This window comes from Aulonocara sp. 'chitande type north' Nkhata Bay, linkage group LG11 (genome assembly GCF_057382095.1).
Source record: "Aulonocara sp. 'chitande type north' Nkhata Bay isolate Kocher_YH1m ecotype deep benthic linkage group LG11, A_spYH_male_GT1.1, whole genome shotgun sequence".
Classification (NCBI taxonomy): Eukaryota; Metazoa; Chordata; class Actinopteri; order Cichliformes; family Cichlidae; genus Aulonocara; species Aulonocara sp. 'chitande type north' Nkhata Bay.
The window spans coordinates 25,152,256-25,180,024 of NC_141354.1; the positions used below are offsets into that span (position 1 = coordinate 25,152,256).

At 42.8% G+C, this 27,769-nt stretch overlaps 1 protein-coding gene across 2 annotated transcripts in view; it reads right to left on the reverse strand.

The window, feature by feature from the left end:
• Positions 1–27,769, reverse strand: part of LOC147319051 (nectin-2) — an 86,172-nt gene that overhangs the window by 44,872 nt on the left and 13,531 nt on the right. For both annotated transcript variants that reach the window (XM_086311340.1, XM_086311339.1), the window contains exons 2-6: positions 10,687–10,796; positions 9,572–9,824; positions 2,894–3,187; positions 2,637–2,754; positions 1,880–2,028 (exon numbers count right to left, since the gene is read on the reverse strand). In XM_086311340.1, coding sequence (XP_086167466.1) covers positions 1,880–2,028; positions 2,637–2,754; positions 2,894–3,187; positions 9,572–9,824; positions 10,687–10,796 — 924 coding nt within the window. The remainder of the gene's footprint in view (positions 1–1,879; positions 2,029–2,636; positions 2,755–2,893; positions 3,188–9,571; positions 9,825–10,686; positions 10,797–27,769) is intronic.

A 27,769-nucleotide genomic window follows, 5' to 3' on the forward strand; every position in this document is an offset into this window, starting at 1 on the left:
TACTCTCTGCTTCTTTGACTGAGGATTGCATGCTGGCACTGATTTATCTTGGTGTGGCATGTTCCCCATCTTTGTAGTCTAAAAGCAGCAGCCTCTTTCTCCCTCTGCTCGCTGGATCTTTGTATCTCACTTGCTTGTGTCTTGTAATACACAGCAGGAGTTGGTGACATCCTTTTGTGCTACAGAAGCCATTTACACTACCTACTGTATGCAGCAGTACAGAATGGCCCCAGAGGAGTGGTGGTGACGCATGCTGTGGCACCATAAGGAGCCAAGGGACTTGACGAAAGATGTAGGGGGGAGTGAGAGAGAAACAAAAATGAAATCGGGAGAGACGGAGCAAGAGGACTAGATGAAGCAAAAAAAAAAAAAAAAAATGTTGAAATGAGGCCATGGAGGAGCTGGGTGGCTCTTAAGATGTAGTCACTCTCTGCCCATCATGGAAAAGGTTTACCCCGATGTCAGCAGAAAATCACTTCCGGCTAAGTGCAGGCTGAAGAGTGAAGGAGGATGTATTTTGTATGAGGTGAAATACAGAAGTGAACACTGTTGAAAGGGGTGGCTAAAACTCTCAAACAGCAGCAATTGGACTGTATGACCTGCTCTGGAAGGTTCTCTCCAAGTGCTTACACCTGAATACATGCATACATTTCACAACCTGCAAACATGTACCCACACACACCCAAAGTATTTTAGTTCATGCATCACTGCAGCCATACTGCAGACTATTCTAAAATCCACTATATTACAAAGTGAACCGTATCATTTTGAGCCAAATGTGTCACTTTATGTGTTGCTTGCTTTGCGTTAGTGTTTCCTGTTGTTACTGATGGCACAGAGTATGGCTGAGAAGCAAAAAAGAAAGAATAAGAAAAAGTAGAAGTGAAAATATCTATGGGAACCGTCTAGTTCGTGTGCAGCTCTCACAATATTGAACTACCATGAAAAACCTTCAGGGGAAAAAAAAATGCAAATGCCAAAAGATGTACTAAGCAGCTGACAGACCTTGGGTATTGATAAAGCATGGAAACTTTGATAATAGAGTTTATTAAGCGCATGCAAAGATACACAAAAAACTAACACGCACTCTTAAAAGCAGAGAGGGGAAGGGTTTTATGACGTTGAAGAACAACAACAAGAAAGAAAAAAGAAAAAAAAAACACATAAAAGGAATGCACATGCAAGCTCTGATCGCTCAGATTCCCTCCCACACACACACGCGCACTCACTCACACAGACACACACCATGGACTGAGCAGCTGGACCCCTTAGCCCTACACTAAACACCCAAGTTAGCCCTCAGCACAGAAAATGTGTCCGTTTGTGTGTGTGAATATGTGACATGTGAGGTGCATGTAAGGTGCATCCAAGGTGCATCCCTAGGGAAGACATGAGAGCAGAGGACACCAGGAAATGTGTAGCCTGTGTGATAAAAGTGCACTTTGTTCCAGTTCGCGGTTCAGATATAAATGTTTTTATGTACAAGCTAAGGGAAACGTTTACATGATGAATGAGACCCAAGTGAGTCCCAAGAGTGGGCTTTCTCACTTTACTTATGAAATGTTCACTGCTTTATTGATGCCTTTACTGTGTACAATTTATCAGCGTGCTGGGGCATTTGCAAGTTGCGCAAATTACCCTTCGTATTGGTTTTAATCCATTTAGAGCCACAGAAGGGTTGACTTGCAGTGACAGGAACAATCATAATGTTAATTCATTATGTCACAGGGAAGTGCACAAATGAGATTGTTTCCACTGAGAAACATCACACGATGCTGAAATATGATATTTAAAATGTTATCTAACTGAAATTGTAAAGGCCACTTAAGCAGGTGCCTAATTTTAGCATGCTGCGCTGATCTGTGACACTTAAACTCACCTCTGACCAGGATCCCAAACTGTTCTTTGGTCGTCCCGATTTGGTTGTTGACCTCACAGAAAAAAGTGGTGTTGACAGACTCGTCCACATTCTGTACCTTGAGCACATTTTCACTGACCTGCACTGCAGGTGGAAACTCTCCTGTCGTCCTAGAGGGACAAAAGTGCATATCGGTATGAGAAAGAAGAGAACAGGAAAAGAAAAATAGGACATTTGACACTGGGGACAGAGAGTCGGACATTTACAGAAACGTGCTGCGTTGTACTGTTTCGTCATATTAAGCTAATCTTGATCAGCAGCACAAAACCAATCAGTTTGCCACCCTTCCCTAAAAGGCAATCCATTATAACACACTGCTGGAGATACAATGGGGACAGCAGGAAAATCAGTGTTGCTGGATCCAATCCCAAAATCTCATTTCTTCTATTTTAAACTTCCAGACTTTTTTTTCCCCCAGATTTTGTCACAGTTATGTTAATAGCTGATAATACAGAAAATGGAGACAGACGCACACTGTGTTTCTCATTATGCAAGGGTTAAATCTCAAGTCACAGAGTCCATTATGACAAATTATTTAACTATCTCCATAATCAGAGCACAGTTCTGTAGTTGCAATAATAAAAGCGCTAATTATAGCTCTGTGAGGACTGTGAAGCTGGTGATGAAGGGTAAGAAAGGGAAAATGTGACTAAAGAAAAATGGGAGAGACGGACAAAGAGATAAGACAATATAGATTTAAGGATGTGCCAATACTCACGACTTCCACTGGATAGTGGTTGGAGGGGGGTTTGCATTAGCCTTGCAGGTGAGCGCCACATTTGTGCGGCCGATGTACCAGTTGTTGTCATAACCTTCTATGGTTACCTGGGGAGCAACTGGGGGAAGAAAGAATGAATGGGAGGAGGAAATTTAATTTATTAATTTAAAAATAAAGAAAAACCCAATACAATGAGCTCAATTAATCGGCTTAGAATAATTGCTGATGGATGTATGTGCACTTGTGAGAGGTCTTACACTGAACTGCTAAATTCATCTTGAAGCTCTCTGGTTTGACCAGGGTCCTGTGTGATACGACACAGGTAATTTCTTTCCCGTTGTCGTTTGGCGTTGGGACCATGATGTACTCGCTGATCACCGTCAACGTGTTGTCAGTCCCCGGCTGCTGCTTCGTTGTGTAATTGCCATTGGCTGTAGTCACCCAGGAGATCTCGGCAGCGGGTTGGCCATTTGCTGACTTACAGCTTGCCACAGTGATTGGCTTAGTGCCAGCAACCACTGTTACAGGGGAGGCCGAGTTCTCGGGTTTAGCTGATGGATGGATGAACGACATGACGCAAGGGTGGAGAGTGGAGACAGGGGGAGACACAGAGTGGCAGAGAGAAGATTAAAGGATGTAGAGATAGATAAAATGGAAATAACACAGCTGAGGGAAAAGATATTGTGCACATTTATAAACAATCTGAGACACCAGCCGGGCAAAAGCAAATCTAAAACCCGATCTGAATGCGTCCTCTGTTGCCCTGCTCAGCCTCTCTCAGCACAGTAAACATTGAAGTAGGATCAAATATCTATTATGTTTATTTTATGACAGGATATATATTCTTACCACGGAGGAGTTGTCAGTGCACTTTGCTTTTTTCAAGCTTTTTGGAAATTAGTTTCTAAATGTATAACTTGTTTGAGAAATTTTACCAGCTCTGAGTAACTCAATACATGAAATTAGAGCTACGAGAATGTCATTTTCAACTCTTCACACATTTAAAATCAACGTGACCACATGGAATTGCCTGTTGTTGCCAATTCTCTACCACAGAATCATGTATACCTGCAGACAAACACAATAAATAACTATGTTGCTTATTTATCATTTGTTTTGTCCATAATACAGGTATGGGCAGAACTCCTTTGTTTTGTGAACATGTGTAAAGTGGCACTAAGGGGTCAAACGGACTGCAGCTTAAGAAAACACCAGAAATGATGCAAAAGTAAACAAAATTATAAAAAAAAAAAAAAAATTTAAAAAAATTTAAAAATCTCACAAAACATAAAGCAAGTGTTTCGGGGGGAGGGGGGTTCATGACGGACCAACTGCGGGAGTGACATAAATCAAAACATGCAAAGGATTTTTCTGAGACACCCTGAAAAGAAGCGAAGTATTCATCGGTGATGTGACGGACAAAAGGATGGAAGGTAACGTGTTTTAATTATACTGAGTCATTTAATACTGTACATATGTTTGCTATTAGCGGTTTACTGTTAGCATGTTACTTCTGCAGCTATTCCATCACGTTCCATGTTTTTATTCAAATTCCATTGTGTTTTGTAGCTTGTGCATGTTTCCATTTGCGTTTTTTTTAAGTTGCATGTGGCCCATCATGCATGTGGGCATATAAGGAAGTTAGATTTGTAGTAGCGCTTATGGATATTTTCTAAAATGCAAACGTTCTGGCGACCAGCCCATGCCATACCTTGCCCTACTACATCTGGAAAATGCTCCAGACCACCCCCCATTACCCTGAAGTACACTGAAAATGGATGGATGGATGTTCTATCATACTTTACTGTTTTATGGTTTTTCCATTATGCTTACAGATAAGTTTCCCCTTTGCTTTCTTAATCTCCAAGCTTTTATAACAAAGCTGTGACACCATGAGTGCAATGGGTTCCCACACTGATTACAAGTCATGTTAACATATAGCCACATTAAAAGCAATTCTCTCGTCATTGTTAAAAACAAAAGCTATCTCATGATATACATCAAGATTGATTCACTGCTCAGGACCGTACTGAGATCAATTCCTTTCATCAAGGAAGCCAATCTCATTTCTAATAGTACTACTACTACTACTACATTAATCTAAGTCAGGTTTACTTCTTTTAAACAATTTATCCCACTGTTCTGTATAAATGTCTTGCTGTATAGCCTTTTGTTAAGTCTCACAGGGGAAAAATAGAAAGCATCACCAGCACCGATCCTCCAAGCATCAGTGATAACAGTGAGGTGAGGTATCTGTGTCGAGCCCAAAGGATACTAAATGAGAACACGTACCCCAGCCACAGCCTGTTCACCCTGCTTTCCATCTGGCAAGCGATACAGACACATTTGTTTCCTGTTTCTTTCCTTAGGCTGCAAGACTAAATTCTGAATTCATCCTCTGCACTTCAAGTCAAATAATAGACTTTATTTTTATGACTTACGGTCATAAGAACATTGAATTTTGCTCTAGTAGTCGTGCAATAAGAATGAATTCTAAATTTAAGCACAAATTCCTCCCTGCTGAGAAGACATTAAGATCTTTTATTTGTATTAAGATAAATGTGTTTACTTTTAGTCTGCTCACACTAGTTTTGAGAAAAGTTTTTTTTAAGACTAGAAATGTGGCTTTTCTAAAAGCTTGATTTAGAAATTGTCGAATTGAAACTCTTCTGCTGACAGATCATTTCGTTTACTTTAAGTAATCTTTTCCCCATTTTATTCCTTTTTTTGGTTATTGATAGCTTGAGTTTTTTGGAGTGTGTACACTCAATCTTTTGCTCCCAAGAGTTAACATTGATAAACAATTACCAGCACCAGTGCAAACACATCCAAACCCTAAATCTACTGTCACTCTCCCTCCAAACCTTAAATCCATCTGTCCCCTCTCTATTCCTATCACACACCACTGATGCACAATTTCCCTGACTGGCCAAATGCATTTCCATATACAATTTCTACATCACTACATGATCCGAGTTATCCTCACCTCCATCTTCTCTACCCTCTTCTTAATTGCCCTCTCTGATACTAGTGTGGGATCAGAGGAAAGCAGGCAGGACAAGAGCTGACAGCAGGCATGACAAGTAGCTAGATCAATATACTGCCTAGGGGGAAGCATGGGGGCATGATGCTTTGGAGAGAGGGGAGCAGGGCAGAGGCACTGGTGCTGGGCCAAAGTTAGACCAATGGTTCCATTGCATTAACAAAACACAATTGATCTGACAATACCACTTATAATAGCAATTAAGCCCAGCTGCATATGCTTTTAACCTATATACTACCTTTGGGGGAAGGTTTGAGCTGGAGGAAAGCAGACAGAGTAAGAGGGAAGATCCTTTGCATTCATACAGTTTGCAAGTTACATATGCATGTAGGGCTGTGCGATATGACCAAAATCTCATATCCCGATATAAGAATTCTATCGTCCAATAACGATATAAATCACAAAAATGTAACATTTTCTGTAAATTCTGTGAATCTTGACTTGCGGGAAGTGTTTCCAGCTGTGCGTCATGTAGCTGGAGTCCAGTGTTTTAACCGATCTATGAAACGATACATTTTTAGACATAAGTTGTAAAGGCCGCCGTTTTCTTTGTGAGTATTTATTACACAGCGTGCTGCGGGGAACAGCCTACGGAGCCCCCCAGGGGACATGGGAGAAAAAAAAAATTACGGAGGAAAAAAAAAAAAATTAGGGAGGAAAAAAAAAAAATTAGGGAGGAAAAAAAAAAATTAAGACGGACTTTTGCGAGCGCTCGCAAAAGTATTGCGAGATCTCGCAATAAGTATTGCAAGCGCTCGCAAAAGTATTGCGAGATCTCGCAAAAGTTTTAGCGAGATCTCGCAAAAGTTTTAGCCGCATTCTTCGGAGGCCGCCAGCTCGAAGCCGACCGGGAGGTCGAGGCACGATGTGCCGGGAAAGCGGTGTTCCTCCCGGCTGTAGTAGGTCTCGACCTCCCGTTAGCTTCGAGCTAGTGGGTGTCAGATCTCCAAAAACGTCGGAGCTCTTTTGCAAATATGTGATGTCTTGTAAACCGAGCAGGTATCTGACGTTTACACAACTACATTCACGCCTCAAAATATCTTAAAAGTGTATTTTGTGACCCAGAAAGAGTAATATTACAACTAAGTAGCTGCCGCCATTGTTGGAGTATTGCGAGCGCTCGCAAAAGTATTGCGAGCGCTCGCAATACTTTTGCGAGCGCTCGCAATACTTTTGCGAGCGCTCGCAAAAGTCAGTCTTAATTTTTTTTTTTCTCCCTAATTTTTTTTTTTTCCTCCCTAATTTTTTTTTTTCCTCCGTAATTTTTTTTTCTCCCATGTCCCCTGGGGGGCTCCGTAACAGCCTGTTCTAACGTTTGAGTCTAAGGTTTATTTTTTAGCACCTGGCGGCTCTTTTTTACTTCTCATCCGTAAATAATCTGCTCTGTCACGTGATTCAGTTTATTTTGAAAAGTCTCAACAGGATCTTGAGCTTTATTGTGAAAGGTTTATGTGGAACATAAACAAGCGGATGGTTTTACCGTCGTTGTTGCTAACCACAACGCATAAAAACAGGCGCTTGTCCGTCTGTAGTGTGGTTATATAAAATATAAGAGAAAGAGAGAACTTTAAGAAAATAATATAGCCACTACAGTGACCATCAAAACAGTGAAAAAATATTGCCGTAAAGAGTTTATTTTGCGACAGCACGAAACAAACGATAGCGTAAAATGAAACGATAGACGTTTTTATATCGTCATCTGATATATATCGTTAAATCGAACAGCCATATATACATGGGTTCCCTACAAACAGATGAGCGACAAATTTAAGGAAAAGAAAAACACACTGGCTTTAATTTGCCTTGCAAAGACACAATGAGTCTCTAGAAACTTTGGCAAAACATGAAAGTAGGTTTTTGGTTGGAAAAGCCAATTTAACTGACAGTGAAACACAGTTGGGCAATTCCACTTTTTATAAATGGCTTGACTACTCAATTAATTCATGGTGTGAAAGTCTGTGAAAAAACCTCAAGCTTCAAATCTTTCAGAGGAAATTGTGCTGGGTTCCTGTGCACCTGACAAAAAGCCGCTGGGGGAAGGTTTGAAAAATGCTTGTTGTTGAGTGGTATCCTGGTGTAATACATTTAACAGGAAACATTCAAGTCCTTGGGAGACAAAAAGCTGCAATGGCTTTGAACCCAGGAGTGCATGTTGGCAAACAGCAACGAATGCAACAAGCTGGGAAGTTACCCCTTGACAAATAGAGCTGTAAAAGCCACGACTCAGCGTGATGCACAACACACAGGGTTCAGGATCTCTTAAAAATGAGTTTGTAGGGTTTCAGGAAGTCAATCCCAGAGTAGGGTAGCGCTGGTGTTGCAGATGTTTAACACTCGTGTTCACGCTAGAAGCTTTTTAGGTTCAGTAGTGCAAGAAATTTAACTAAAGATTAAAAAAAAAATGCAAAAAAAAAAAAAATCTTGGATAAAGAAATCATTTTTGTAGTTTTGCTTCTGTGCACCACAGAGAGGTTTTAAAAATCAAACAATCAAGATGTGATTGAAGTGCAGACTTTCAGCTTTAATTCAAGGGGTTTCACAAAAGTATTGCAATGACTGTTTATAAACTAAAGACACTGTTATGCCCAGCCCCCATTTTCAGAGGATGAAAAAATAAATAATAGGACATTTTAAACATGGGGATTGCTTCATAATATGATGAAAATCTTTCGTAGTCAATGACTGCCCCAGGTCTAGCGCTCATTAGTTTTATACTTAACTAAAAAGCTGCTCTGTTGGGTGAGCTCAGGTGACTGACTTAGCTATTGAAGAAAATCCCATTTCCTTGCCTTGAGAAACTCTTAGGTTGCTTTTACAGTACGCTTTGGGGCATTATCCATTTGGATTGTGAAGCGCTGTCTGATCAGTTTTGCAGCGTTTGGATGAATATGAGCAGAGAGTATAGCCCCGTACTCTTCACAGTTTCTGCCATAATATTGTCTCCACTATGTTGAACAGATAATATGGTATCAGATCACAAGTTGTTTCTCTCCTCCTCTGCACTTTTCTCTTCCTATCATTTTAGCACAACTTCATCTTGGTTTTATTCTCACAAATAATCTTTTCAGGTCTGTGTTGGCTCTTTTTCTGACCAAGTCTAATCTGTTCTTCTTGTCTAAAGTGTAACCAGTGGTTTGCCCATTTCTGTAAACTCAGTATTTTCATTTATAAAGAGATTTTTGCGCTTCACAGCATGCACACACAAAAAGACAATGATATACCAACCTGCTTTAGAATGTTCTTGGTGAAATGTCGTGTTGTGTTTAAGGTCTTTGGGCCCTTTTCATTTTCAGAGCTGGCCAGTGAACCCATTCTTGTTAAGAATGTACCAGAGATGTGATTTGACCACTTCTAAAGTTTTAAAAATGTCTGTTACTCTTACTAGTTTTATTAGAGGTGGTTGGGGGTGAAAGTCTGCACTTTAACAACATGTTGGTTATTCGATTAAAATACTGTGGTGGTGTACACAGGCAAAACTACAGTACAAGAAAATTAGAGACCAAACTGTACCTGGACACTTGGCTAGGTAAAATTATAATTGCAATAACAATAATCATCTTCTGGCACATCAAATACCATTCTTTTTTTTTTTTATAATTTTAAATAAAATTGGCATTCTTCAAGAAATTACCTGAAATTCCAACTGGATGTTATTCATGAAGTCTTAAGAGTAAAGATGAAAGCATGAGATGGGAAAAATCCCTCTTTCTTATTAAATTCTAACAAATCTGTTTGCTTCACAAACCACATGTCCAATTTTTTAAGTGGTTCAGAGGTTCAGCTTCTTGGAGATAAAGCATTCATGCCTCTGTGCCATTAAGCACCGAGGCTTTTTCCTTGATTCATCACATCTTTTCTTAAGCTTAGTGCGTAGAGTACATTAGTGACCTACCTAGCATGACCAGCTGGGTGGTGCCACGGACATTTCCGCCAGGGTAGGTAGCAAATTCGCAGGCATACTTCCCCTCATCAGTCATCCTAACATCAGTAATCTGGATAGAAGGGCTGTCCACCTTTGGAGGACTGGGCACGAAGCTGACTCTGCCTTTCACAGGTGAGTTAGGATAGCTGGGCTCATTCCCGGGGAGAAACACAGCTATGTTGACTGGGTCTTGGGTTGGCTCTGGCACGTACATCCATGTGACCTATGATGGCACACACCGAGAGGGTCAGTGGACGGGAAGCATAGAGAGACAATGAAAAACAGCAGACCTCATTCATCATGGCATTGATAAGCGACACCGCGACAGCGTTTTAAGATATCCACATTTTAATGTAAACTCCACAGGGTTGCGTACACGGCATCACAATTAAGTGGGGAGCAGGTATGAATATGGATGCGAGTTTTTCAGGAGAAGTACTCTCTCGACTGTTCTTAGCAGAACCATGCAGAGCTGTGCACTTCCAGCTTCATTGAAATGCAGCTAAGAAATGCACCCATTACCATATTCAATCCCCTAAAGCAAAATGTAGCTTAGCATTGTTTGTTTGGAGTAATAAAACATTAAGCCTAAATGTGACAAAAACCTATTGCTGGCCTCTAGATTATTTCTGTGAGCCATGATTTGTTAGATTAAGGTACAATGTGGCAAATAAACAAGGCACATAGAGCAATATTCTGATTTTTCTTGGTTAATTTTATTGAAGAGAATTGCTTTTTCCACCTCAGACACAGTTTTACGGACCCGCAGAATCAAATCAGTGAGTAAATGACTACTTTATTTACAGGAAAATTGTCATAATTTGAGTTAAATATCAAATCCACTTCAAGTCGGATACCTGCTGGCTTCAAGTGTAAAAGCAAATTGTAACTGCAGTCCCAATTTCACTGAATTGTATTGTGTCAAGTCAGCACAATGAGCTCCAGTTTTGGGATGACACAGACATTTTTATTTGAATTTCACACAACAAATCTAGTTTGCAGTTGAGAGAGTATAGTGGTGCAAAGAGGTAATCAAATACTAACCAAGGGGAAACACAGATGCATCATGGGATTGTATATCTTACCATTGAAAGCTGTACCCCAGTGGGATCAGCGAAGGCACAGCGCAGGTTGACTGTCTGGCCAGGATACGATGTCACCTCTTGGTCTACTTTTACACGCTGACCTGAAGCTCCTGAACAAAACAAAGACAGAGACAAAAAAAAAAAAAAAAAGCATTACTCTCAATGTTTCCCTTTAAACACAAACTACAGGAGAAAGCAAAGAAAAGGAACAGTCTTGGTACAAAGCAAAGATAAATGAGGACACTATGGAAGTGTGTGTGATACACAGGACAGCATTACTGAACTCAGGCAAGTAGGCCAAGAGTCTGGTACCTCTCCATGACAGTGCGTGCGTGGACAGATTGGTGGTGGGGGGAAGCGAAGTTGTGTGTTGGGGGAGAGAGAAAAAAAGAAAAGGAGGAGGAGGAAAGCCAGTTCTTTTTTACCCATAGGTCATAAATCATGTGGATGGGTTATGCTTTTCTATAGCCTGCCATTTTCTGTGCCGACACATTCCTGTGTAACAGCAAAGAGTCAAAATAAATATGCTTTTCTTAGTGCGTTTTGTCAGTGGGTGTGTGAGAAACAGAACGAGCGAAGGAGCTTTAGAACGACAATCTGTGCAAGTGTGTGTGTGTGTCCGTCTCTGTGTGTGTAATCCAGGTTTCTGTGAAAAATGTAATTACTTGTATGAGTAAGCGCGCATTAGTGTATGTCAGCAAGATGGCACCTGTTTTAAGTAAGAGTGGATTACCGGCGGATACACAACTTCAAATGTCTGCAGCCAGGCCTACATTTCCATACGAGTGTGTGCGCTCGCAGTGTGTTTACCGGGAAGCTACAGACACAGACACACATAGAATGAGCAAAACACAATTTCCCCTAAAGACAAACAATTACTTGAAAAACTAGTTCCACTAGTTTGTGCTGAGCTCAAGCTGTTGTGTTGAAACTAATATGATCTGCTGCACTGGCAGAACACACACACACACACACACACACACACATATATAAAGGCACCCACACACAAACGAAACCCGTACACAAGAGATAAGAGGAAAGGGCAACGCTGTCTTTCTCGTTTGACGAGCAATAAACACCACACCTTCTCTTCTCAAGGGAGACCTGAGGTATCAATACAGAGAAAGAGAAGAGGCAGGAATGAGTGAAGAACCGAGTGGGAAAGTGGAAGAAAGCAAGCCTTTCCTAGAATAACACCAGCTCTCCCAGGACCAGCCCAATTTACAACCACAAAACAACCCCCTTGTAGCCACAGAGGAACCTCTGGACAACCACTAAACAGCCCGTGGGATCAGCAGCGAGCCTTATTGGGCTGAAAAGATGAACAAGTTGTTTTTTTTTTTTTAATTTCATTTTGCTTGAAGACTCATGCACGAGCATAGCTATGCAAGTCGACACACGGCGAGCATACACACACACACACACACACACACACACACGGGGGCATCAAATTACTGCTTTATTGTCGAGCACCTGGCCTGTAATGTTTCAAATGTCTAGAGCATTATGTAAAGATCACGCTACACTCCTTTGTCAGCCTACTTAAACAAGTCAGACTAATACAGATTAGGTTTGGGAGTGGGAGCCTGACTGGTTATAAAAATAATGTAGCAGAGGAGGAGAAAAGAGGATAAAAGGTTATTGAATACCTTGATTACTAGTCTTGATTGTAGTATAAGGACCAAGCGGCATGTCATAGGTCATTACAGCGTGGGATTGACAATAACTTACTCCTCATTTCGTTTATGTGCAAATTCATACACACACATATCTATTACGTCCACACAAAAATGTGGGGGCAAACTGAGCCGGGCCTGTTGCCTGTCATTTGGAGGCAATAAGAGGAGAGCCACCACGGGTCAACTCCTGCCAGAGCTCAGATGAGAGACAGGGCCAGCCTTATGAGACTTCCTACAGCCACGGGGAAATGAATATTACACACAAGACATACAGAGACTTGCACAACCTCATTCTTAGTGAGTCCCCAAAGCCCAGCCCAAAGGCTCAGACTCCGTGTCATTAGAACAGCAGACGGGGAGAAAGTAAAGTCAGTGTGTGCATGTTCATCTACACAAACAGACTTTTGGAAATGATGAGACAAGGCAGCATTAAAGAAAAAAAAAAAGTAATCGAGACACATTTCGAGTGCATCAGTCACATTAAAACACAAGACAGAGAGATCGGAGGCGGAGGGGGACAAGAACTAAGGGAATTAGTGAATAGAAGACAGTTCAAGGGTAAGAGTGAGAAGAATAGGGGAGAGAAAGAGGGTTGGAGGGGAGGAGAGTAAGAACAGAAGCCTTATGTCACTGCTGCTCTACTTTACAGTAGCTCTGCTGCCTGCAGGTGACATACAAGCATCATCAAATGCACATGAACAAACGAAACACATGCACACACAAACTGCCCTCCTCAACATCCTTAAGTAGTCAGATGTCGGCATCCTAAGTACTGTCACCTATCATTATGTCTTTTAACACCCACATGATGTGCACGCACAGACACACACATTATTGCTGATGGCACTGTGACAGCCCTGCCATATTAACACAGTCCTCTCTGATCCTCTGCCTGGTCACGCCGACATTTCCCACCGTCCATCAGTGAAGAGGGAAATGAATCAGAGAGGAAGAAGGAGAGGAAGTATGCTGGGAGGACGGAAGGATGAAAGGAGGAGACGAGAGACAGGCTGGGAATGCCAAAGTGATGGAGGATGAGAGCGGAGGAGGGGAGGCGAAGTGCAAGAAAAGTGGGGATGAAAGGGTGTGAAGAGAACGCGATGCCAGGAATAGAGAATGAAAGAGGGAGCGAAGAGAGTGTGGCGAGAGAAGAGGAGAGGAGGAGGAGGAGGATCTTAAAGGGGAGACAGTGTGAGCTATGAACAAGGTTAATAGGAGACAGCTGAGGGACAAAAAAAAAAAAAAAAAGCAGACGAAATAAGAAGAGAGAGGGGGTTAGCAGAGGGAAAGAGGCCATGGGAAATGCAGTGGGACCAACTAAAAATGGAGAGGTGGGGGCGCAGGTAACGAGAAACAGAGCGAGAAGAGGCAGACGAGGGGAGAAGAACGGGAGGCGTGGACCTGTGAGATGCCAGGTACACTCCACACCTGACCTTGTGAGAAGCACTGTGGATGTGAACAGAGAGCGAAAACTACAGTGAAACAGTATGAATAAACGAGCGGAAGAGGGGGGGGGGGGAAGAGCGAGAACGAGCGAATAAAAGCCAAATCCTAATTTTCTCTGCAGCCCATTTGAGCCAGTCGTGGCTTATAAAACGAACATACGCTTATCAGCCTGTGTCCGCCTGCCTCGCTGCCTGGCTGGCTGACGCCTAATGGCATTCATGTCCTCCATGTCTGATCCTCACTATAGTTGAGAAAAGCAGAGCGTCAGAGGGGACGGGAGTGCAGGCCATCAACTAAAATATCCAATATCCTTCAGAGCTCAGTGACGCTGTCATTTCATCAAACTAGGAGCTATGCCCTGTCAGGTGGGCTACAATGAAGCTTCCCCATTGTCCATGTTCCTGAAGATTGCTTCCCACTGGTCCACTGTGCATGTTTGTGCGTTTTTGTGGGAGACAGAGAATGTGGGTGGCTTTTCCTTTGGCCTTTCTAACACATTCCTGTCTCAGTAACCACTCTGGGATTTCATATTTCGTCAAGGCCTTTATGAATTTCTCCATTTCCATTATTCTCCCGTGGTTGTTATTGTTTTGCCCAGGCTTTCCACTCCTTCAGCATAATAGCTTTGATATGGGAAACAGGGAGCGTCATCACTTTTCTGTCCTGACAGAATCTGTCGCCGCATGCGCCTTCTCTGATTTGATTTTCCTTTTAAATACTTTCTCCCACTCCCCGTCGCAGGTAAACTGAAGATAGATCCACAGCCCTTTTCACAAATCAAGTTTGGGACATTTGCCACAGTTACCCTTTCTTACACTTCACTTCAAATATGTTTGCACCACTGAAAAGGGAGGGAGAGGTGACGGAGATGCCTGAAAAGAGTGTTTGGGAGCTAACGCACATCGCACCACATGATAAAGGTTTTATTCTAATTCTATATTAGGCAAGAACAACCAGTGTTAAAAGTCTAAAATTAACAGACTGTAATCCTCACTCTGGGGAAGAGACTGGGAATCACTTTTTTTTTTTTTTTTTATATATATATAAATCTATCTATCTTGAATGTTACTTTCCTTACTTAAAAAACAAAAAAGTATATGCTAATGTATACGATTTATTAAAAGGAGACAAATCTCTTGCAAAAATATACAAGCCGACACTAGCTTTAGTGAAATAATAAATGTCAATGTTATTCTTTCAATGTATTTGCATTAGTGTCACTGCAGCTCAATTTGAGCCTTAAGACTACTACACACTGCTGTCCTTTTCCTTCTCTTAGTCTAAGTGCACCTCCTGAGTGCATTCAAGCAAGTGTTACACCAAACATAAGAGGGAGAAAGCAAGAGAGACGCTTTGATGAGTTCTTCTCATTGGTCATCTCAAGCGATCGGAGTTTTCAGTTGCGTCAAAGACGTGCCGAGAAAAGCTGCTGTTGTAACTGGATGAACAGCCTCCAGACTGACCCTACAGGCCATATTTGCTCACCTGGTGGCAAATTATCACCCTATCTGATCCAGCTTCTTAAGTCAGGATCAGACCAGTATCATATCCAATAAAGCAGCGGTCCCCAACCTTTTCCGGTTTATGCCCGACAATATTTTCACGGACCGGGCTTTAAGGTGTCGCGGATAAATACAACAAAATAAAACTAGCACCGGTACCGAAAAAAAGAAGATTTATTTATAACACATGTGAAAAGACCCAGGAAAACCGAGTTAACGATAAAAACGATAACGAAATAACGCTGAAAAACGATAAAAACCATACATTTCACACCTGAGCTTCAACTCTCGCGGACCGGTACCAAACGACTCACGGACCGGTACCGGTCCGAGGCCCGGGGGTTGGGGACCGCTGCAATAAAGCAACCAGTGGATCCCTACAATAGACTGGACGTGTGTAAAAATGACTCACACTGCCACATTGTTTGACCACATTACTAAACAATATCCAGAAGAGGTTTGGGGCATTCAAACTTCCTGAAAAACAAGAAACTTAGCGGTTTACAAAATAGTTACGCACCATCCATCAGATCGTTTTGCCTCTTCATTGTTCAGAGATCTGGGTTATATTTCTCAATGCAACAGCGTCTTCCAGTTTTTGCGCTGGCCTTGGCTTCTGAATGGGCGCGCTGCCAAATAGCAGCTTTCTGAAGTTGCTGATGTGTAATTTTGTTTTTTGAGACACTGGCACAGAAACACAGATTCAATTCTACATTTATTACTGAGGCTGTTTTGTACAGTGAAGTTTATAACATCAGGGCAGTGAGATTTGAGAGTGAGAAACTGTTACAATTAAGCTAATGACCAGATTCAAAGTGGCTTTCATGCATTTCATGCATGTGAGGTCGTGTACTATTTACCTTTGTTTTATACAGTAACACGGTTTTGATATGGGTTGATGTACATGTGTACACTATGAGCTTGAGCCTGGGTATGCAACGTGATAACAAACCATTTCATTTCTATTCCTCACCAGGAGCTCTCTCTCTCTTGGCTAAGATTCAGCCTCACAAAATCTTCCCTTTATTGTTTGAGATGAAAGACTGTAATATTTCAGTTTTTGTCACTGGGAACCAACTGTTCATCTTCTTCAAACTCTGTTTGAGTGGCAAAAACTCATAAGCAGAGACAGTCGAACGTGTATTAAAGCGGAGAGGTGCCATCTGACGTTTTAGCTAAAATGACCTGCCAGTGTAGCTGCCCTTAAAACTGATTTCTGTGTGGTGCTCCCATTGTTGTGTCCATAACAAAATGGCAACACTGCAGTGGATGTGTGTCTTGTCCTAACTGCTTCTGGTCTGTTTTAATAGCTGTTATCAGCTGGAGCCTGGAACAGCACCAACCCAAACCTGCTGTCTGCCACTGCTGTCAGACATCACTGCCTTCTCTGCCTTATGGTCGAATAGTTAAATGAACGCGGCCACACATACAGCCACGCAAATCTACAATGAACGTCCACACGTTGCACACGCACACGCGCGCGCGCGCACACACACACACACACGCACACACACACACACACACACACACACACATATACACGGGCACTTTGGTATGCAGGGAGCATTGTCTGGACGGCTTAGCTTTAACAGGCGAGGCAGTTTGACAAGCCAAGAATAAAACTAGGAAATGAAGACTTGAGATGTGTCTCGTCTTCTCATTGACCTTTCCACTGGGCTTACTATAAGGAGCCAATCGATAGCACATGAGAAAGCTACATTTAGAAGTAGCCACTGTGCATTATGGACATCTCCAATGACATACTAATATTCTATTCATGCTGCTTTTCCAGTGGGAAGTCCCGAGTCAAAGACGCCAGTGTTAAAAGAAAAGAAAAAGGAGGCACACTTCAAAGACTTTAAGGTTATCAGAAGAGATCGACATTTAAAAAAACTCCACTAACTTGTAAATTTAACACAGAAAAACATTTGGTGTTACAGCAAGGTTGCATGCCGGAGACAGGAGGTAAAACCAACCTCTGTGATGCAACAGGAGTAGGAAGAAGAAAAAAAAAATAGGTGCAAGAAGAAGAGAGTACTAGATTTCACTTTGTTCACAGTGACATGATGAAATATTTGATAACTGACTCTGAACATTGACTGTGGAAAGAAAAAGGGGAATCAGACACACAGGCAGAAAGAGGAAGGAAAGCAGAAACACATGAAATGTAACAGAAGAGGAGAGAAGGAAAAAAATAATAAAATGGGGGTTTGGAGGGAGGGACAGAGAGACACGAATAGGCTTCAAAGTGCCAAGGAGAAATGAACAGCTGGAGGAGAAATCTGCACCGGGAAGTGTGTGTGTGTGTGTGTGTGTGTGTGTGTGTGTGTGTGTGTGTGTGTGTTTAGTAAGCGAGTGCATACACACATGCATTTGTATACTGATGCATATTCCTATTTAGTTGCCTGTTTATAACAAACATGCCCTAGGACTTGAGCGAATATCATTTGCAAAAATAAGCATTTGCCAATTCAATTAAGTGTATCGTCTTAATGAAAGAGACCCAGCAGGGAAGTATAAAAACCAAAAAATAAATATATATATTTATACAATTTATACACTTTTAAAACTGCGTGCATTTTAGTTCAGAAACCCCAAACCTCCACATACACAGCTGGACCGTGACCTTAGTCTTGCCTTGAGACTGGTTTATGCACTATGCATGAGTTCAGGAGTAAGAGGAACTAGCAGCGTAGAAGTATTCACGGTGGGATCTCCAAACCATTAAACTGCACGGGCTTTAAAATGAAATTACATAAACAATAGCTCATGCATGTATGTCTCTATGGACCCTTCTCTCCCTCTTTATCTCTCCCTTTCTCACACTCCTTCATCCTCCTTTCTCAGTTATATACATAAAGAATGTTTCGGGTCAAGCGAGCTACGCCAGGAGAACCGGTTTGAAATACGAATCATGTGTGTCGGGATGAAATTGGAAAAACAGGAGTTAGTCATTAGAAATGATAGTGGAGGTATTTTTCGCTTTACTGCACCGTATCACACTTTGCAACAGGAGGATGAACCTTACACAACACATTGAAGCACTTAGCATCTGCCAAAGCGCCACATACAGGAAGCAGAAAAAAAAAGAAAGAGCTGTGTGGTTGTGGTGAGGAAAAGTCCCCCCAAAAAAACATTTCCATACACACAACTACTATGTAAAGCAAAACCATATTTAGACAGGCAGAAACAAAAACGCACATGAATGTGTGTACGCATACACGCAGGGTGGACAGGCACTCTTCCACAGGGTGAATAATTCATCCACGGTTAAGAACGAAAGCAGTGTGCTCTCCTCCGCCTCTCTTCATTATTGATAAATAAGAACATCTACACTGTACCTGACGCGGAGGGGGTGGGGGGTGATCCAGAGCGAGAGAAAAAGAGAGTGAGTGAGAGAGGTGGTCAAAGAGAGAATGACTCCGGGACACAAAGAAATAAAACGGCTGTATAAAGCAGAGGTGTATAAGGCATAAAACACAAAAAGGAAAATGGCAAAAGCCATAAGGCACAAGCTCGGTTTTATGGTACCACATGTTTTCATTTGGCGCTGGGCCTGTTTAGGGTCAGTAAAGTCTGGCTTGTAACAGGCAGTTTACTGTGGACAGAAAGGACAGTCCTCCTGAGCCAAACAAGCTGCTTCTATACTCCCTTGCGAGCGCTATTGCTTCAACTGAATAAGTGACTGAATAACTTACTGGCTGGATGGCTGACAGACACCCAGCTCCCCGCGGCTCCTGGCTCGGCTTTATCTGTTCAGGCCGTGCACATCATTCTACCTCCACCACTCTTGCCTTCACTCTGCATTGCATCGCTCACTTTGTTTTTTTTCCTCCCCATCCTTTTCTCAGTGCTATAGCACTGTCCTGTCTTTTCACTTTGGAATAAATCCTTTTCATCCCTCTGGCTCATTCTGCTCTTCCTCGCCTACTTTTTTTTCCCTATTCCGCCAGTTCTTTCTCTGTCTGACTTCTTCATCCCAACCCTGTGTGCCATCACTTCTCATGGTAATTGTAGTGGGCATGTTTTTTTTTTTGTTTTTTTTTTTTTTATCCTGGCATGCAATACTGGGTCTTTGTGCTGGGTGACCACAGTGACAGATCTGCAGTCAGAGCCTGAGCATAAAATGTAAATCAGAGGAGTTGGGGAGGGGAGAATCACTTTTCAGACAGGTCTAGTATCAGTATCTAGGAAATATCTAGATCTAATCCCCATTATGTATGTTGCCGAAAAGTGAATGACTTTGGAAGCGTAAATCCAGACAGAGTATGGCAGCATCGCTTCAGAAACAGCCTCTAATTCATGGGTAAGACAGAAGTGCACAGCTAAAACAAAGTGCTAGGTACTTCTTCAAATGTCCAAGGCAGGCTGTGCGTGTGTCACCTCATCCATCACCGTGTAGATGCCTGTATACATCGGTCCATGGGCATGTCAGCTGCAAACATAATGTGATTATGCCTCCTATTTTCACCTCCCTAACAACACTTGGAGGTGAGAGTCTTCCAAGGAGTCAGGAGAGGATATTTCAAGCTGGGTGTGATCCAGTCCCTGAATTATAAACAAAGCTACACGTTAAAGCGCGAGGAAAACCATGACAACCCCGCCCACGCACCGAAACACAGCTGTGTTTCCAGGTTTTTAGTTGCCAGCGTTCACCTTTACCTCCCCTTGGGTAGGATGGGGTGGGGGGGTTCATTTCCCAGCTTCGCTTCCCACTTCCACTTAGCCTGCTACTGATGAGCCCATTGGTCAACAAAGCTGTCAGCCAACAGCTTATTCATAGTCGAGGGGGTGAGAGACCAACCTAATTTATGCCACACATTAAAGGATTAAAATGCAGTACTGTGATATGAGGGACTGCCATTAGCACAGTCAATCTGTCAGGAGGATCACTCGGCGTGTTACCAAATCAATGCCAGCCATATGGAAGACAGAAGGTCAAGCACCAGACGCAAACAAACAAGGGGGAGTGTACCAATATTATGATAATCTGATGACTGTGTCCATCATAACGCACAGCAAAAACCAGCTGGATTGAATTACTGATGGGAGTTTTGTGTAGGAGCACAGGAAAAAACAGTCTGCAGGGAAAGATTTGAGAGGACAGGCAAGTCAGGCTCCCAAATTTCTACACCCCCATATGCTTTTAAGTGTGTCTCCTCTTGCAAAAGTTTTGCTAAAAATCAGAGCAAAAGTTATATTTAATAAGCTTTGGACTCGCTTTACTACAAGACTGCAATGTGCCGCTCAAAGGTATGGATAACTGATTAGACCACTAGCACTTTTTCAAAGTGAAACGAGGACCCATTAAAAGCAGATTTTTTTCCCCCTATAAAGATTAATCAGAGCTACAGTGTGGTGGGAACACTGCGACAATTAGTAAACATCGAGCACGAAAGATGTCGCAAAGCAGAACAAAACGATACGAGGAGAAGACAAAGATAACCAAAGCAATTAAAAGTACAACGAAGCCATTCTTTGTATGTTACTACTGCTGCATTGTATGGATCAGAGTTGCCGTCTTTCAGGGCTGTGGTGAGCCATCGGGGCAGAGGTGAACAGCCTATTGTCTTCAAGGCTCAATAGGAGGCAGGTAAGATGAAACGCTGCACACAAATACATTCCTGCTACCAGTTTTCCCGTAAACGAGGGTGAGGGAGGTGTTACTGATGAGGAAAGGAATGAGACTGTAGCAGAAAGGAAAAGAGAAAGAAGTTTTGCTCTGTAAGATCTATAAAAAGGCACTCTGGAGCAAGAGAGTGATAAACAGGTGGGGATTTTTGATGAGGTTATATTCAGGGTTGTTTTCTGGCACTCCCTCCATCTCTTTCCTTTGTACTGAACGTTGAGATCAACTTTGCTTATTCTCCAGTCACTATGACAACTTGCCTTGGGTACACGGTGTATTGTTTTGACTCTGATAGATGAATGAATGAAGAGCTAATAGACAGAAAGACATAGAGCTCAAGGAGACGGATCAAACGGGAGGGAGGGGAGACATAACCTGATATTTCTCCTCGAGTCAGTCTGTTAAATAAAATTAAACAAAATCCACTGAGAAGCTGTGGCTGGCTGGAAGCGAGCAAACACACGAGGTTAAAAATATATATATATAAAAAGTGGGTACTTTGAGTAAAGTCGGGAACTATAAAATTCAGCAAAAATAAATGAATAAAACTAGGACCTTCCACTAAAAAGACAAAACATGCATGCGATTCAAATAGCACACACATGACGCAGTTAAAGCTTTGAAATAAATAAAGTAGCAACATCCTGATTCCTCTTGACCCTTTTTTGTCACAAAGTAATCTAATAAAGCAATAAACAAATAAAAAAGGTCCAAAGGCTACATGAAAAGTAGCTTAAAGTGACCAACTACCAGCACTTAGTAACACCCATCCTTAATTGCTTTTTCAGCAATTACTTGACTAATGAATTTAACGGGTCTTAACCTATTACATTTATTCCATGTAAAATGATTTGCTTTGGAAAACTTAGTTTCATTCTTACTAGGCCCCAACAATGAACCAATACCTTTAAAATGGGAGTATTTGCTGCACGTCCCAGTTTTATGAGAACATCACTTGGGTATTTTGGTATTTTAGACTCACCAAAAATACATTGCCCTTAGGAAATTTTGCTGAGTTTTTCCCCCGAAATGCAAATATACATTCTAAAAAAAGATCAGATTGTTACCAATAACAAAAATAGCCATCGTTTCCACCCTTAAAACACATTATTACCATTACGACATAATTCTTCAATGAACCGTGAACAAGTTCATATCTATTCCCCAGTGTAAGCTAAGGCAACAGCACAGTAACTCAGAAACTCACAAGATTACAGCTCCAGCACCTGTGAGGTCACTGCCACTCAAAACAAAACCTCCGCTGCCTGTCAGTCAAACAATTTCAAAGAACGCAACGAGGAAGCGATGAGTTAATTAATTACCATCTATTTAAAAAAAATAAATAAATACAGCTCTATATTGAGAGCAGAACTCAGCAGCCGAGCTAGATTTTAGTAGTGAGGATAAACACCTTTTACCCGTCTGAGAGGTGAACACCAGAGGATCAAGTTTCCTCTCAATAACAGTGTGAACCCTGGTTTAAGCCTGTAATGGCTCAGCAGTCACAATGATGCTAAAATTGATCTGACTCTCAGAAGATTGAAGCCACTTCTCAGAGACTGTAAAGAGGAGCACAATAACAAACACACACACAGACACACTGGTGCAGGCACAGCAGCCAACACACGAGCTGCCGGAGCAGTCTCCTGTCAGGTCGTCATTACATTGGATGTGAGCTGCCTTTGTTTACCATCTACCCCCTTAAGGCAGAGTGACAGATAGAGGATTGGGATGTGAGGAGTAGATAGATGGGGGTATGAACAGTCAGAGATGTCCCTGCCATGCTTCAAGGACAAGACGGGCCCTTCAATATCACAGCCACTGTGTAATTAGACAGTGCTCTGTCATGCACCGAAGAGTTTCTTTTATTTGTGTCATATTAAGCGCAGCATGGGTATCCCTTACTGTGCTTTGCCATTGAGACCTAACGTAAAAAAGGGCAGCAAAGGGGGATTTGTACAAATTTAATTACATTCATAATTCGCCCATCTTTAGCTGTAATCACTCGGGGTTAAGTTAAGTAAATCCCCTTCTCAGCTAGCCACCCACACCCTCTGTTGCCTTAATAAGCGGCGTACTGCCTGGCTTTTCAGGGGAATTTTACTGGCAGCCTGAAACTCGCTAAGAGAAAGTAAACAAAGTTCTTGGTATGCAGTAGTGAAATATTAACAGATATACTCTTTCGACTGAAGTGTTGTGAGCTTTGGTTTGGAGTACTGCGGCTCACATGTTTGTGCGTATGTGGCTGTCTGCCAGTGTATGATACTGTGTCTCAGAGGCCACCTGCAGTGTCTCCGAAAGGCAGGGAAAGGAGAGGGGGGGGGGAGAAAAGCGGCGCTGTGTACATCTTTGTGTGTCTGTTTTTGAGTGTTTGTTTGGCGCACCTCGCAGCCAAATCGCGGCGCAGGCAGGCAGGCAGCCCTTCGACAGGGAGGGAGAGGAGTGAAGCAGATCAAACACAAGCCAACTAATCACAGACGCTGGCTAATTAGCGCAGTCCTCAAAGGGGAACCAGGAATGAGTGATGATTCCCCCTTATGAATTTCCCAATGACGCTGTGCCGTATGCCACCATGAATACTCACGGTCACAGAGAAGGCAGAGCAGAGAGGCTAAAGTGCAAACAGAAACACCTCTGGCCTTGTTGTAATCTTATCATCTGAGAGCGAAAAGTGGCGCTCAATATCTTTTATCAGAGTTTCAGTCGAGCACACAACACACACACATACCTCCTTACTGTCACAAGCTTTCTCTCTCTCACACACACACACACACACACACACACACACACACACACACACACACACACACAGCAACATTTTATCTCAACATCCTCAAATTAGGCTTCATGTAACGTTTCCCATTAAGGGATTTCTGGAGCGATTAAATCCCAAGCGTGGTGACATTCCAGCCTCTGGAGTAAAGCACAGGTTGACGTTCCTGTGCGCAAGCTCTGAGCGTTGATTAGCTGGTGGATCTGCCACACTGAGCCCAGATTTCCACAAGATCAGAGGCAGCCAATTACAGATGTGACACGCACGTATTTGCACACACTCCCGAACGCGCCCTGCCACACCGATGCAACCACACGCCCATCCAGAAACAGATTTCTCCAGGCTTAAGTCATCACAGTGGCAAGAACTCCCCTCTTGCTTCTTCTCTAATATTGGATGAGAGGGTCCCTGTCAGAGGATGCTCAGTTCACCAGCCAACCCCTTACTGAGGCAGAGGCAAAGAGACAGAGATAACAGATGAACACAGAGAGAGCTAATAAAGATTCTAATAAGTCTATCCAAAGAAGCACAGGCCACTGAGGGGACTCAGCCTAAATAAAACCCACTCCATCACTCTTCAAGTGTCCAAGTCCCATTTTTATCTCTATACATCTTAAGCTAAACATAGAATTCTAATTCCAGCGCTGAGCCTGACTTTGAACAGCACAATGTCGCTGGCGAAATGAAAAACAGAAACAAACCTTCGCCATTCACATTTCTCTCGTTTCCACAGATTTATAGAGGAAACAATACTCTCCCCTCTACCCTCTGCAGAGCTGCCATCAATGGCCAACATTTGTTTCACATGATTACAGTGCGACAGTTGGCATTCATGTGGCAGACAAATACGCAGATTCCAGACTTATTGTTATGACATTAAATCCTTACGTGCTTTGAACATTAACAGCCGCATCAAGGAAGGCTGGAAAGTGAAGCAAATTGGAAAGGCTGGTCAGAGAAGACGAGGGGAGGAAAAAACAAAAAAAGGACATCTGAAAGCAAAATTAAACTCGCCAATTTACGCTTGAGCAACGTCGGAACAAAAAGACACGTAGATAAATAGGAACATAAGAGACACTGGAGGGGGAGACAGAGAGATGTGAGTGTGGGGAGATAAGAGGGAGGAGCGGAGGTGTGTGGGGTAGGGAGGGTACTGCAGAGCAAAGAAACAGCTGCTGAGCATCACATCTGCTCCAAGTGGAGTCATCAGCAAACAGACAGACTGGAACCAACCCACTGAGGTAAGCCCCAGGGGGGAGGCGAGGGATGGACACAGGAAGAGTGCGGGGGGAGCGGGTGGGTGTTGATATGGCCAAGCAACAAGAGGATGAGAAGGATGCGAAGGATACAATTAAAGAGAGGGAGGGTGGAAGAAGATGAAACTAGGATGACTGCGCACAGAAGCTGAGCACGCTTTACTCTTTTCCCCAGACAGAAGAAGGTGGGGCAGGTCGGTAGATGGCTTTGCATGGAACAGGAAACTCAAATCACTTGCCGTCTTTTTCCTTCTCCTTCTTCACCCACCCTTCTCACTCCTTCCCTGACATCCTTCCTCTGTCTCCCTCCCTCTCTCCCCCTCGCCTTCTTTCTCTTCAGCAAGACTGACAGAACAAGCGATGCCTGTGAGAGTAAAGATGAAAGGCCTGTGAGGGAGGTGTATGTGTGTGCGTGTGCACGAGGTGAATGAATGACCCCTCTATCCCTCATCCCCACTTTAGAGCCATCCTGCCCTTACACTAAAGAAAAAAAAAGAAAAGAAATGCATATAACGCCACAGGGGCCATGTGGAGGTCACACCACACCGTGTTTGCAGTGTGTGTGTTTGCGTGCGCTTCACTTCTCTATTTGTACTCACACCATGTTCCAACGTTAGAAAATGAGACACATCAAACATCGCTCTAACAAGGCTGCCACAGCAGGAATACCATCTTATGCCTAGCTTCGTGTCCTGTAGTGTACACCTACGGCCTGTGGAGAAGCACCCTGAGGAGAGGTAGGGACCCTGAGAAGTGCACATTGTTCATTCATGATAGCAGCCACTGGCAGCGAGGGCAACCCCGTAGCAGAGTAAGCGATGTCATTTGGCAGCAAATGAAGGGGAAAGAGCAAAGCCGTTTCTGCATCTCTCTGAGGTCTCACAGCTAGCTCTAACATTAAGTTAGCCTGGGCGCGGGACAAAGCCCAGTTTGTGTTCACGTCTCCGCATGGCGAAATAAACATAGCTGCTGCTTCACAGTTTCCTTTAGCTCGCCTTCTCCTTTCCTCTTATCTTGCCCTGTTTTGTTGTCACCCCCGCTGCCTAAAAGAACAATCTACCCACACAGCATGCCCTTCCAAAATATTTACTCACTCAGTACTGGCTGAATACAAAGGCCATTCTCTTACCCCCTCTTAGGTCTACCATTCAAACAAACTATGCATCCACATGAAATTGCAGACTGCACCTGCTCTTATTCTCACTTCCCCTCTCTCTAGATCGTGCACGCCCGCACACATTTGTTTACTGCAGAACATCCTCCTTTGCTTTCCTTTCCATGTCTAACTGGTTTGTGCCTTAGACTGATCTTTAAGTTGCAAAAGAAAACCAAGCACAGAAGCAACAGTAGCCATCCCACCTTGCCTGGAGCAGGGAGTGCGTTTCTGCCGCTCGCATCCTCACAAGCACCCCTCTGATTCAATACCCCTGACACTTTAACACCTTTTCCTTTGCAGCTTGTGCCCTTCTTTCCCCTTCCACCACTCCTCTCTTATCTCAATCTGTCACCTTACATTCTCCCCGCAGCCCCCATTTCTCATTGCATCCTCTCTGCAAACCAATTTTCAAAGCAGCTTTTCCAGCTAATCCAACGTTTTCTGTTTTTAGCATGCAAACCCAAATATAAGTTCATTAACAATCAAGTGCTGAAATCAGTTGCAGTGTTGCAAAGCTCTGGCTTTTCCTGGCTTCCCATTCATTAGCATATGTTTGAAAACCCAAGTCTAAATGAAATGATCAGATTCGATGAACTACAAACAAAGACCCAGAATTAATTCTATGTGGCGGCTGCATGTCATGCTTGTTTTTAATTTCTTGCACTTATAATTTTTTAACTAGGCGCTTAAAAATAGATGCAAATGAACGGAGAGTCAGAAGAAGCCTGGGCGCCCTGAGTAACGACACGTCCCCGGGGTGTCTACTGTTTTCGGGCGATTGTTCGCATACTCCTGTGGGGGATGCGCATGCTAATAAGTAATAATGTTCCATCAAAGTGAAATGCTGCATTGAGTCTTCCGTCTTGCAGCTCTACAGTATCCTTGACTTACACGCAGCCTTCCCATCCTCCTCGCTGTTAAGGGATATGGTTCCATGCGCTGCACCTGTGTCTCATTACCGCCACTGATGGTTCAGTAACAGGCTCCTCTCTTTCGCTCACCATTGTGCTCTCACTCTTTCCCTCCCTTTAGCTACTGCCAACATACATTTACCTCCAACAGCATGGCCTGCACTCATCTCTTCCCCTTGCTCATCCGCTTTCGCATGATCTCTGCAGCCCCATTTGTCCTGTCGCTTCTACCATTACAGTCTTGGCACGGATGGGGTTTTTTGCCAACTGTTAAGCAATCTACTGATTTTTTTTTTTTTTTGCTACACTGATCAATTCCTTCAATTTTTCCTCTAAGCACCCTTTTACTCGAAGAGGACATTTACAGTTTTCAGCATGCAAGCTCCTGTCAGCATTATTGTGATTTAACTTTGCAGTGCTCATATTTTCACTGTAAGAACAATTCCAATGCTGCAACTAATAATTACCATTTCATCTACAGATTAAGCTCCGTTAACAATCAGGACACACTAATCAAAGAATGAAATATCAGCAAATCTCCACCATTCTTATGTTGAAAATAGAAAATGTTTTGCATTTGTCCTCCAAATCATTTTATCAGGACATTCCAGATAAACACGTACTCTGTCTTTATTTGTTGAAAATAAACAGAAAAATCTAAACACTAATCCTGCTGTATGAAAAGGTTTTGTGATTGTGCCCCTAAGGCTTAGTTTTAACTTTACCTGTCA